The sequence below is a fragment of the Eurypyga helias genome, unplaced genomic scaffold (genome assembly GCF_000690775.1).
Source record: "Eurypyga helias isolate BGI_N326 unplaced genomic scaffold, ASM69077v1 scaffold4267, whole genome shotgun sequence".
In the NCBI taxonomy this organism is placed as follows: Eukaryota; Metazoa; Chordata; class Aves; order Eurypygiformes; family Eurypygidae; genus Eurypyga; species Eurypyga helias.
The window spans coordinates 94,593-107,941 of NW_010263602.1; the positions used below are offsets into that span (position 1 = coordinate 94,593).

Consider the following 13,349-nt stretch of genomic DNA (forward strand, 5'->3'; position numbering starts at 1 on the left):
GAGCGTGGAAAAAGCAGCAACTGTCATCACTTATGTCAGCAGCAGTAGGCACCGACACACCGTGCAGGAAGGCACGGACGTAGGCCGATCACTACCAGCCCGCACAGCTGAACCTTCTCATCACAGACCACAGCGTCTTCGTGGACAAAGGGGAGGCCCTCCCCAGCCCTGAGGATTGATCAATCTTTCCCTTGCTTTGCTTCCGCTCCCCGAACGCTCCACGCTGACACTGCTCTCCTGCATAAGCACCCTACTCCTGCCTGCAGTCGCTGCTGACCCCCGCGCGGCTGCGGGAACTGCTGTGGCGCAACAGGCACACGCGAGGTTTCTACAGCCGACGTCTGTGCGAAACGCCCGCGCGCAGATGCACCTTCCACGGCCGAAGCAAGCAGCGAGACCAGACCAGGAGAGCCCCCTGGGAGGCTGCTGATGGGCTGCAGACCAGGACATGACAGGCCACACCGATGCCCTTTCAGACTCGGGAGCGAGTCCAGAGGAGGCCACAAAGATGCTCCAAGGGCTGGAGCCCCTCTGCCATGGGGACAGGCTGAGAGAGTTGGGCTTGTTCAGCCTGGAGAAGAGAAGGCTCCGGGGAGACCTTTTAGCACCTTCCAGTACCTGAAGGGGCTACAAGGAAGCTGGGGGGGAATTCTTTTTACAAGAGCCTGTAGTGACAGGACAAGGGGTAATGAGTTTAAAGTGAAAGGGGGGAGATTTAGATTAGAGATCAGGAAGAAATTCTTCCCAGAGAGGGTGGGGAGGCACTGGAACAGGTTGCCCAGAGAAGCTGTGGATGCCCCATCCCTGGAAGTGTTCAAGGCCAGGCTGGATGAGGCTTGGAGCAACCTGGTCTAGTGGAAGGTGTCCCTGCCCATGGCAGGGGGGTTGGAACTGGATGGTCTTTAAGGTCCCTTCCAACCCAACCCATTCTGTGATTCTATGATGATAAACCACCCCATTACAGGTGGGCTAGAACTAAAAGCCAGCTGGCTGGGAAGGAAGGGGGACAACAGGATCAGGGAAGGGAACAGAAGTCTACAACTAAAGCTGAGCAAGAAGACAATCAGAACAACTGCTAGGCAATTAGCAAGAACTAATCGCCTGAGAAACCTCAGGTACCCCACAATGGCATCCAAGCGCAAGAAGAGCGTGGCAAAAAGAGGAGGAAACCAAGTACAAATGAAACATCGAGCCTGGATGAAATAATGATGAGGGTAGAGAAGAGGGGTAGGGAAACCTGGAAAATGGGATTTGGAGGCAAGGAGAATGTTTCAAAAATCTAAACTTTGAAGAGTGCTGCAGAGACAGGATTGAAAAGGAGAAAGAAACGTGGGAAACAAGCCTGTGCTCCCATAGCTCATCCTCCTTCAGAACCTGAAGCTCTCCCGTGGCATCTGTGAAACCCACCAGAGCAGCTTGTTCCCAGCCACAGCTAATCCACCCGGAGTTACAAACACCTTACACTCTGCAGTTTTGTCACAGCTGCAGCCCTTCCTTCCACAGATGGCTTTCAGAGTTTGAGGGCTGATAATGAGCATACTCAAGGCTCTTCTCTGAGAATATCTGGTTCAGTAAAATGCTAAATACTTCAAAAAAAGTAGAAAATAAAAATTGGTTCCAGTTATTTCAATTTGAGAACCAAGATAGTGGAAACCCTTGACCTTAATTTCTGTGCTCCAGCTTCCCCCTCCTTCCCCTGTGAAACAGAAATAATGCCATGCCTTTCATTTCCTATGAAAAAAAAGAAGTATTTGCAAAGTGGTCTGATGTTATACCAATGAAAGCCATAAAGAGCCCACAAGGGATTCAGTAATTCTATATTCAAAGTACATTTTGAATAATGTGTAGTAAATGAGGCTGAAGGCCATGCAGAACCGAAAGTGTTCTGAAGGATTACTTATTAGGTGAGCTCCGTCCAGCCCATGCACGGAGCCAGGCAGCGCTCCTCAGGGAGAACAGTATATAATCATGTAATTTCAGAGCTTACTGTAATGCATAATAAAATCAAATTCAGACTGCAAAGAAACTTTCAAACTTTGAATGCTTGACACTGCATAATGCCAATTTACTTTTCAGAGTCTTTTTACGTAGAAAAAGCAACCAGTTTGTTACCTACAAGTCTGCTCTGCCTGATCAAAGGTTTGAATTTTGGGGAAGAAAATGCTAACTTTAAAACAAAACCAAACAAAACTCATACCAAACAGACCATACTAAGTCAAACAAAACAAACAACAAAAAAAAAAGAACAAAAAATCTCCTTTGTAGTCTAACACCATGTATAAGTCTGTCAGCGTCAACTAACGAGGCTATCTTAACTTTCCCATCACTTTGAACTGAACTTTAAATTGAGTATCTTTGCAATCTTATATAAATGGGTATTAGAAAATAAATCTAGCTGCATAACACTAAAAAAGGTGAAGAAACTGTTCCAACATAGCAGCCACTTACACAGAAAATCCTTTGCAAACCAGAAAATCCGATTTAGAGAATGGCCTTTCTCTCGTGTCGCCCAGTAATGGTTGATACTGGGACAACACTAGTTTAAGTTAATGCTTATTTTCTTAATTTCACATAACTCTTGTTTCATGTCCTTGCTTCAACTCCTGTGAGTTCTTACTTGATAGAATTAGGAAGTTGCTAAAAACAACAAAAAACCCCCTATTCATCTATTACTGTTCTCATTAAAAATCTACGTCCCTTCTTTGGCCTCAGGTGAAGGCAAAATTCCTCAAAATTAATAATCAGAGATTTATCATCAATGAATCTTTATCAAAACAGAGTGTAGTGTCACATGCAATCCTGTAACAATTTAACCTGGCTTCAGAGCTGTGTTTTCTTAACACAAATGAGGAAAAGACAGTATATGCTTATTAATCTTCACAGTATCCTGTGAAACCTGAGCTGTCAGAAAGAGTGAATTACTTGGGGGGTTTATATTAAATAAGTAAATATAATTTATATTAAAGAAGATGAGAGGAAGCAGACACAGTGAACAAAAACTAAGGAACCAAACTTGCTATATTAAACAAAGCCTTTTTAGGAAATCTGAACCAAGTTATCTTTGAAAACTTCTACAATCCACTGAGTAACAGACAATCATCTCTTAAACTCACCTTGAATCCCACATGCTGCACAAACCCACTTTCTGCATGCATCTGCTGGAGTTTCTGTTTCTTCAATTTTTTAAACTCTAACAATTCTTTGTATTCGGGTAATTCTCGATATGTTATTGGAATACTCTCTTCATCCTGTTCATGGTTAAAAACAAATGAGAAACATTCTTTACTACAGGAATATAACAACTAGTAGGACATGTATTCCATAAATGCATTTTATTTTGTATTATTTAAATTTTATTTTTTGCATTAAAACAAAAATATCATTATCCTACACAAACAAGTTTCCTCTGGTGAAGAGCTTAGCCACAGTATAAGGGAGAGAGCAGTGCCCAACTTTATTGTCTAGCGTTTTCTCTCATTTTAATGCCTAACTACAATTCCCAAAATCCACTGGTCCATACATTGTGGGCAAAATGGCAGCTGCAGTAGAAGACTTAGCTTTGGTTTGAGGCAAACCTCGTTTATTTTAAATACATGGTAACAGTAATTATACTTGAGAACTGAAATGTCAGGTCAGTTTGATCAAGTTCATTGATCTTTCTCTTTACTATCCTGTGAAATGGTATGGAATAATACTGTAGTAAGAAGAGTTGCAATCACTGTTCTGAAGTACTTTAAAAGCTGTGAAAATATTAAAACCAAAGGAAACCCAATATACAGTTTAAGAATTGTTGCACAATCTCAGAATTTTAAAGACTCATAAATCAAGATAAAACCAATCTTCCATTATATGTATTTTTTATTTGAAGACAGTCAATCTTACAAGTATTAACTTCTCGCCCTTACCTCCTAAGAACAAAAAGTGGTGAGAAGCATCATTCCATGACTGCAAGAGTAGAAGTTTCAGAGCTACCAAGCTCCATCATCCCTTCACTTCAGGCCATCTCTTAGCAGCTTAAGAAAATAGATTGCTATTTTTCCTAAATTATAAAAGTTTGCCTCCCTACAGGTGGGTGCACACAACTTTGCCAGAGATTTATAACAAGTGGTGCTCTCTTTTTAAAGAAACACACCATTTCTGTTTTGTTTTTTTTCTTTCCCCTCATACAATTTTCTTCAACAGAGGTTGAGGCCCTCTATTTTATGAGAAGACAGGAGCACTCATTCCAATTCCGATGCCCATTTCAGGATGGCTATTTAATTACAGCAGTACTTGGCAGATGTCAGCTGGTTTCAAAGATGACAAATCTTTATTGATGTGAGCAGTTTTCAGATCCTACACCAACAGGAACATTCAGCTATGGAAAACAACTACAGGACAGTAACAAAAATTCTTCTAATGTAGGCTACACACATAATTTCAATTTCTTTTTACAAATCTGTGAAGGTTAATGAATCTATGTTATTTAGTAAGTTTATTAAAGGAAGTGAGGGAAAGAAGTTAAATTCTTAAAGGCCTTATAAATTATTTAACTGTAATTAGGAAGCTGTGTAAGGGACTGGACTGTAAATGTTCAGAAAAATCAAGGTTAAATGACATCACTTGTGTGGTGATAAGCTACATTCTCTTATTATGAAACCTTCCATGCAAAACCTCCAATGTTTTTCTGAGAAAAAGTGCCTGGCACAAAATCACTGTGCATTGAATAAACTACACTGTAAGAGCTCCCTGTGTGGACACTTCATTCCGGAATAGTAAGTAGTTGTATTCCAGAATAATTAGATCACTCACAAAATGAAGGAATCTTAACTGAAAAGTAAATTCACTCTGTTAGGAACAGAGGGTCTTCACTTGGGAATAACTCATTTACACTAAACCCATTTTTCAGGAACGGTTGTTCCAGTCAAACTGACTGGTAATATCCAGGCAAAACCATGTGTCTTTACTGGGGAGGAGCACCTGGCACTAAGACTGTCAAAAAACAAAGAAAACCTTTCCTATAATTTTCTTGCTACACTGGATCTTTCTCCACCATGGTGATGACATCATTGATTCTCCAGGACAGTGATTGTCACCAAGAGACCTGACTGTTAACATCAGAACACAACCCTCTACGTTCTTTTTAATATAGTTCACACTCTCTTCTTTTTCTTCCAAATGGCTTCTACTTTGCACTGATAATGGGGATCTTTTTGGTAACTGAGCAAACCTATGTCTTTCTACACTGCACAGAAAAACCCACAACAACCCCAAACCACCAACATCAAAAAATCAACATACCACATGGAAAAAACCCCAAAACCAACATGAAAAATGGGTGGCCAAGGCACAAATTCACCATTATCACTTCAAAAAAGTAAACCAGGAACTTCTACCCCGAATTAAAACAAATCCCAGTTAATTTATGGTGCCTATATTTATTAGTTAAGACACCAGAATAAAACCAAAATGTTTTAGGAAAATATTCTGAATAGTTACAAAGTATGTATTTAAAACCAACACAGAATGAATGTTTGTTCAAAACCTGTTCCATTGAAATAAATATTAGCAGCCTGCATCTCTTCTAATATGCATTTTTATTTCCTGGCATTTTAAGGTTCTTATTGGAATATGCAAAGGTATCACGAATGTCTGTAGATGAACCAAAAGATCATCAGAGAGAGACTACAGAAAAACAGTAAAGACAGGATTTAAGACTGAGTAATAGATGAGCAAATTTAATTATGTAACAAAAATTATTCAGTGCATGTAAAAAAGTCAATAAAGAAATTGAATGGTTTCATAGTGGGTGGCCTTAATACTTCTGTTATGCAACATGCTTTTCACACAAAAGATGTCAGCAGGCTCACACAAGAAAACAAAACAAAACAAAAGTGCAAGTCAGGTTCCTCAGTCTAAGCACAGCAAAGGCACGGTGATTCACCAGCTGTGAATCTTGCCCGGCATCCCAAACGTAGTAATACATTGGGTTAGGATGTCTACAAGAACTTCACGCAATGGTCTGGGTTGGAAAGGACCTGAAAGACCATCCAGTTCCAACCCCCCTGCCATGGGCAGGGACACCTTGCACTAGACCAGGTTGCTCCAAGCCTCATCCAGCCTGGCCTTGAACACTTCCAGGGACGGGGCATCCACAGCTTCTCTGGGCAACCTGTCCCACTGCCTCACCACCCTCTCCGGGAAGAATTTCTTCCTGATACCACATCTAAACTTGCCTTCTTTCAGTTTAAACCCATTACCCCATCGGCCCCTTCAGGTATGTGAAGGCTGCAATAAGGTCTCCCGGAGCCACCTTTTCTCCAGGCTGAAGAAGCCCAACTCAGCCTGTCCCCATGGCAATGGGGCTCCAGCCCTCTGAGCATCTTCATGGCCTCCTCTGGATCTGGACTCACTCAAACAGATCCACGTCCTGCTTATTTTAAGGGCACTGGAGCCAGACACAGCACTCCAGGTGGGGTCTCACAAGAACAGAGTACAGGGGCAGAATCCCCTCCCTCCACCTGCTGGCCACACTTCTCTGGATACAGCCCAGGATACGGTTGGCTTTCTGGGCTGCCAGCGCACACTGCCGGCTCATGTCCAGCTTTTCATCCATCAGTACCCCAAGTCCTTCTCCTCAGGGCTGCTCTTGACCCATTCTCTGCCCAGCTTGTGCTTGGGATTGCCCCGACCCCGTTGCAGGACCTTGCACTTGGCCTTGCTGAATCTCATGAGGTTGGCACAGGCCCATCTCTCCAGCCTGTCCAGGTCCCTCTGGACGGCATCCCTTCCCTCCAGTGTGTCAACAACACCACACAGCTGGGTGCCAGCGGCAAACTTGCTGAGGGTGCACTCAATCCCACTGTCCATGTTGCTGACAAAGATGTTAAACAGTACCAGTCCCAATACCGACCCCTGAGGAACCCATATTTATTTCATGGCAAAGATGCTTAATCCTCATATTATTCATTCAACAAAGTTAAAATAACAGTGAGCAAGACGTTCTCTGACTGATAAAAATGACATACCGATACTTCCTCTTCTGCTGCAGTATCCATATGGCTGTGAAAACTGGATCTGTCATCATCTTCATCCATATAAACTGGAGGTTCATGAGATGTCATGAAAGTTGAAGGTTTGAAAAGATGTTTATTTAAAGGATGTTGCCGTCTACTTGATGACTACAGTGAAAAAATGATACATTTTTAAAAACATTCCTTTGTTATTATTTAAGTAATCCTCATCGATAAAACCTTGCCAGAAATTTGCTCTTTTGCACTAAACAGTCCATCATCTTTCCAATTAGTTGAACCCCTCTTATCAGAGCCTCACAAAGCTGGAGTTTTTCTCCCCCGTAACAAGTGAAATCAGATGAACAGCACAACACTTTGGTAAGAACCCAGTAAGACAGAGCAATTACCAAAAAACCCAACCCTCCAATGAAATGAGATGGGTAACAACAGAAAAACAGAAAATAAAGCTGTTACAATTTTGAAGAATGAGAATCAAAGTGCAAAGGTGTTAAAAGACTTCCAAGAGTCGTGAATGGTGCGAGTGCAAAACTAAACAAAGAAGTAGTTTTGCGCAGGTCCAAGATCCAAGAGACCTGTCCATGCTTGACACTTCTCATCAACTTAGATTTTCTAAGGCACAAATTAATACAAGCCTAAGTTAATTGTACTGATTCCTAGTCCAGGGAAAGAAAAGGCAATTCATTCCACCATAAAAGAGGTTTCTGAGAGTTAGAAAGAATTGCTCACTGAAGGTTCTTTTTCATTGGACTGACAGCAAAAGGCACCTAAAAAATGTTAGATAAGATAAATTACTCCATTAGTGTATATCTAAAACCTTTCAACTTTAATGCTGTCTGAAGGCGTAGAATGCATGGCAGCTTTAAAATAGATTACTTAAAGGCACTCAGCCCCTATTAGTTATTCCCCATGGAAGAATATTAAATATCAAAAAAGAAGAATTTAGGGTGAATGAAACTGACTCAACTTTTTACTTAGCTACTTTCTAGACCAGCATTTTGACATCTTAAATGTCAAATCTTACATTCCTCAATTTAAAGAAAACAGCGTGAATCAAAATCCAGAAGTACAAAAAGTGCTTTTTGTAATAACCATCACAGAGAGGGTCGTCTTACACTGCGTCCAGCTTCTGTCACACAGATAAAGCAGTAAGGAATATTTACAATAGCTAATACTTCCTCTTTTTAGGTACAACTTTTTAGCCCAAAGGTCCCTAAGTCAGTTACAAAGCTGTAATACTCTAATACAACCATTTCTCTCTAAAGATAAGATCACAGAAATTAACTTAGATGGAATGTAGCTGTGCAGACAGTAGTACACGGAATTGTGACTAGCCCTATCCCCTCTTCAGAGAGGAGATGAAGTCTGTAGTAACGAGTGGAAGCTGGTACCTCAGATCTGCAGAACTACAGTGCACAGACCAGAACTGAACATTTTGTTCTACCATTAACGTACTATCCATTATGTTGAATTTTTCCACCTTCTGCCTTACAATCACCGACTTCCTGTGTTTTGCTGCTTTTGTGCTTTCCTTTAAGATTTCAACTGCCACCCCGCCCCCCAATGGTTCCATTTATAAGGTTATTTCAGCTTGAGCTGTCAGTGATTTCAATTTTCTGTTAACAGAAAACAGATCTGCATTCAATATTAGATCCGGAAATCAAGAAAGGAAAACTCTCTATGCTTAGACAGCAGCACTGTTACACATACAGCTATGACCTAGGAATTTAACTGAGGATTTGAATTTTCTTTTCAACATGATCCTGCTTCTGGTGAAGAATGAACTAAAATACTCCATAAAAGCAGACAGTTACAAAATAGTTTTTCCTGTGGGAAATGTATCTTCTGGATTAAGCTTAAAAGCAGGTGCACTAATGATATTATATAAGGATTACACTGAAAATGATAAGCCATAATTGAAGAACTGAATACTAGAGTCCTAAATCTCTGATTTTATTTTCAGCAGTAGCAGATGATGGTTATACAGGAAAATATACTGATGCACCCTGCTTAATTTCCTGTATCAATTATCTGAAGAGACATTATGCCATATGAAGAAGACACAGTAACTTCAGCAAGACGTTCAAGAACTGGATGGGCTTCTCACCTCCTCAGCAGCTATTTTAAAAAAGCATCCTGAGCAATCCCTGTGGAGAAGTGCAAGTACCTCCTTGTGAAGCATCCCTTTTGACCCAATTATTTACATTAAATAGATCTATGGCTTTTATTCTCCCATAGATATGTGCTTGAAACATCAGCATCCAATTTTCATACCTTATTATTGGCAATAAAGCAGATACTGCAGTTTACGGCGTATGTGCAAACTCAATATCAAAGTAAAGGCAAGCACAGCATAAGCACGACCCAGGCTTCCAATACCCTGTGCATTTCCTTGCTGCCACATTGTATTATCTCCATTGGAGACCTGGGAATAACTACAGCCCGGTACAGTGCTGTCAATCTGTGCTCTAAGCAGACAGCTATATTATCAGTCTGAGAGCTCAATTCCCCCACATACGCTGTTTGTTGGATCTTTTCATCTGCTGTTTCTTACGCGCGATACAAATGTCAAATGGAGACGCTGCCTTAATACAAACCAGGGCACAGTGACCTTACTCTTATGACCTAGTAATAAGGATATGAATCATACGGTAAAAACAGACGTAAGTAAGACTTATTCCACATATACGCTTAAGAAAAATCTGTGGGATGGTAGCATGACCACTGTAGTTTGAGAACATCAGGCATTTTATCAAAAGTATGTTTCACTCTTGGTTATGCCGTGCTTGTATGCGCATCAGTGGGGTTAAAGAACTTCACGGATCACTGTTCAAATTAGTGAAAAATATGGTTAAGAAGTCATACATGTACTGAATAAATATTCCCACTATTTACCAAATACAGTGATCTGCTGCCTGGCAGCAATGCTCACATTCTGCAGTGACAGCCTTTCCAAATCACACTAAGAGGAAAGAAGACATGTGGCTAAGGTCATTTAGGACAGTATGGTCACATAAAGAACCCAAAGGATTATGATTTTCAAAACTAAATTTTCAACCCCTTTGGAAATCAGCCCCACTGTAGAGTAAACTGTACAAGTAATTTAGAGTTCTAACAGATGAATCTCACCACAGTATTTAAGGTATCAATGTTTCCAGCTGTGTTTTTGGTTCTTCTGCCAGAAAGCCCACTTCCAACAGACAAGGCGCCAGACAGAGTCATGCCTGCACCTTCCCTACCTCTTCTTATAGAGCAGAATAGTAGATTAAAATCCTGGTGAAAGTCAAATGGCATTACCATGATGGATGGCAAACTGGAAAGCCTCAGATATGAGCACTCATTGTTTGCAGTAACTTCAGAGAATACCAGGAGACAACTGGGGTGTGTAACATTTTAAATCATTAGAGATGAGAAGTGGTCAATCTTTCTGTCAGGCCCCTCTGGCTGTAACATTTGTTTCCAACCTTTCAAGGGACTAAATCTGCAAATTTGCCTTTTTTTCAGAATCAATGTAAGGCTTATTCTGTTCTTAATCAATAAACATTACAGACAGCTGGATGCAAAAAACTAATGTTACTCTACAAAATGCCATTGTAACAGGTTTTGAAGAACTTATGTAAACACAATCGTAACAAAAAAAACCCAAACAACACCTCCTGCAAGCTGAGACGGCCCTCTTGAAATGTCTAGGGACCTCATTAGTATCCAAGAGCAGTACATTATTTCAATCAAAATATATCACTAGTATACACAGAAATCTGGAGTCTTTTCTTTTGCAAATTAAGAAGATTTCTCAGGACCATATTCTTTTCTCTTTGATTCCAGGATGAGGAAAACCACCGTATTTTATGGTTATTTATATGACCATTCTATTTTAAGTGTCATGTATGTTGCAAATCAAAATAACATTTCAGTCTTAAGCCTATACTTGTGCTAGTTCAGTATGCTCAGTTATATATAATTTCTTTGGTTTTGTTAATTAGATGTCAATATGAATTACAGGGCTCCTTATCCTCTTCCAACAGGGTTCTCATTATGCTTTTCTAGACCAATTACATTAAACTTACGACTAAGGAAAAAGGATGCCAAGACCAATCATTCTACCCTGTTACTTCAGCCTGCAATCTGACTGCTGTGTTCTCTTTTCTGACACCTCACGTCCCCGAGATTATCCGACAGACAGGTAGCTAACAGATGCTGATGTGAAACTAGAGTAACACACAAATCATTCTACAGAGCTACTGGCAAAAGAAAATGATTACTTTATTAAGTAAGAAATACATGCACGTTGGAACTAGTTAGCAAGAAAGCACTACTCAAGACTTAAATATATTGAAAATGTGAATGGTTTAGACTCAATTTGCACATAAATGCAAACAGAAGTAAGACATTTCTGCTGTACTATTGACTCACCTTTTTGGAGTATAAATATAAGTTTGGAGTTCTTCCTGGAACTGGAATACCAGCTTTAGTCAGTTTAATAAAATATTTTTGCACTCTACTGGCAACCTATAAAAAACAGCATGTGACAATTAGATGTCAAATGAAATGTAACAGGCCTTCAATTCGAAGTTTTGCCAGCATTGCTACAAGGACAAGAAAACCCCATTTTTGACTTTGCAACAATTACTCTAACCATCACCTATCCTGCAGTGCTGCATTTGTAATATATACAAACACTTGGCAGGCTTTCAGAGACAAAAAAAAAATACCCTTGGTTAAAAGTACACAGGAAATAAAGCAAAAAATGTGACAGAAAGGAAAGAGTATCAGTAGTTTGTTACCTTCTGAAGCTAAGCTAATTCTTTCTTAACAACAACATAAATTATGTGTAGTTAGCACACAGAAAGTACTTCTACATTTTATTTCTGAAATGAGCACGTTTTAATTTTTTTGAGGTACAGAGAAATATACCTATAAATACGGATATGATCAGAGATGAGGAAATGAAATACTGAAATACTTAAGTATTCTTTTACCTGAAAGCATGTAACTGAAGTAGGTCAAATTAAAACAACTGTGAACACAGAACATCAGCATTTTTCACTTCTAGTCAAAATGGAGAAATTATGTCATTTTAGGGGAAAATCCCAACAAGTCAGATGCAGAAACACACTGTGACTCCACATCTGTATTCTTCTGTGGATCTCAGCCCAGTACAGAACCAATTCTTTTGCCTGTGAGTTTTAAAATGTCTGCCCATTCTCCAGTACTGAGGTGCAGGAAATTTAGCACTCCAACGTCACTCAGTCTGAGAACAGTTGGTAGCCCTGTACTCGCTGTATAGAGTTAAATCTAGTGAACAACTAGGTCTAGGAGCTTTGTCACAGGCGTTGGGGTACTTTTAAAATTCTGTATTTGAGATCGAGAATAAAGAGTTGCCCTGGTATGAGTGAAATGCAGGCCCTGCTGTTACATTTTTAAGAAAAAGCCATTACTGGAAAGATACTGGATTTTATTTATTGCTATTAAAAAAAAAAAAAAGACACATTTACAACAAAATATTCTGTGAAAGTGTAGCGACTGCGATCACTACTACCACAGCACAAGCACTCAAACAATCCCAAGCACTCAAATATGTTTTTCTAGGAAAAGAAATTTTATTGCTTTAATTGCAAACATTATAAAAACTATACCCTATTGTTTAATTCCTCAGTTTATTAACTGAGGGGTTTTTTTTGAGAGAAAACCCTCTATCACTTAAGAGACTGTATCCAGGTTTCTCTTCATCAGTGCTTCCTAAAAAGCTTCCAAAAAACCCCCAAACAAACCCAAACAAAAAAACCCCAAAAACATCAAGGAAAGGGATTACTTCTCCAAGTGTTTTACTTGTTACCTGCTTTGCTGTTCTATTTCCCAGTTCATCAGCTATCTTCTGCCACCGTCGCGACTCTACTTCCTCTGGTGGATACTTCAAAAGCAATTGCTCAAGTTTTTTCTAAATCAACAGGGGAAAAACCAATAAATACATCTTTCCTAGCAGAGGTATGGGCTGTCAAAAGATAAGTATCTACACACATGTGACTCTGAACATCTAAGTGCTTTAAACATTATTATACAATTCGCTTTTATTCTCATGTATGTTACCACAGCTACAAAAAAGTTTCTCATTACCTGTTCCTCTACAGTCCACAGCTGGTTAAAAGTTTCAGGTTTGGTCTCATCACAAAGTCGTCCTCTTATCATCTGCTCAAATACAGTACATAAAATGGAGTAAGTGTTTAGAAAAAGTACAGTTATGCAACTTGATTTTAACCCTTCCCCTACCTAAGTAAAGCCAAACCCAGGCCAAATAAATACATGAAAATTTGAAATAAAACTTGCTTAAACAAAAGTGAG

At 39.8% G+C, this 13,349-nt stretch overlaps 1 protein-coding gene across 1 annotated transcript in view; it reads right to left on the bottom strand.

The window, feature by feature from the left end:
• The window catches only part of ZZZ3 (zinc finger, ZZ-type containing 3), a 31,843-nt gene that overhangs the window by 1,170 nt on the left and 17,324 nt on the right, over nt 1-13,349 (bottom strand). The window contains exons 5-9 of the mRNA XM_010156094.1: nt 13,125-13,196; nt 12,847-12,948; nt 11,424-11,519; nt 7,008-7,160; nt 3,114-3,248 (exon numbers count right to left, since the gene is read on the bottom strand). Of these exons, the coding sequence (XP_010154396.1) occupies nt 3,114-3,248; nt 7,008-7,160; nt 11,424-11,519; nt 12,847-12,948; nt 13,125-13,196 (558 nt within the window). The remainder of the gene's footprint in view (nt 1-3,113; nt 3,249-7,007; nt 7,161-11,423; nt 11,520-12,846; nt 12,949-13,124; nt 13,197-13,349) is intronic.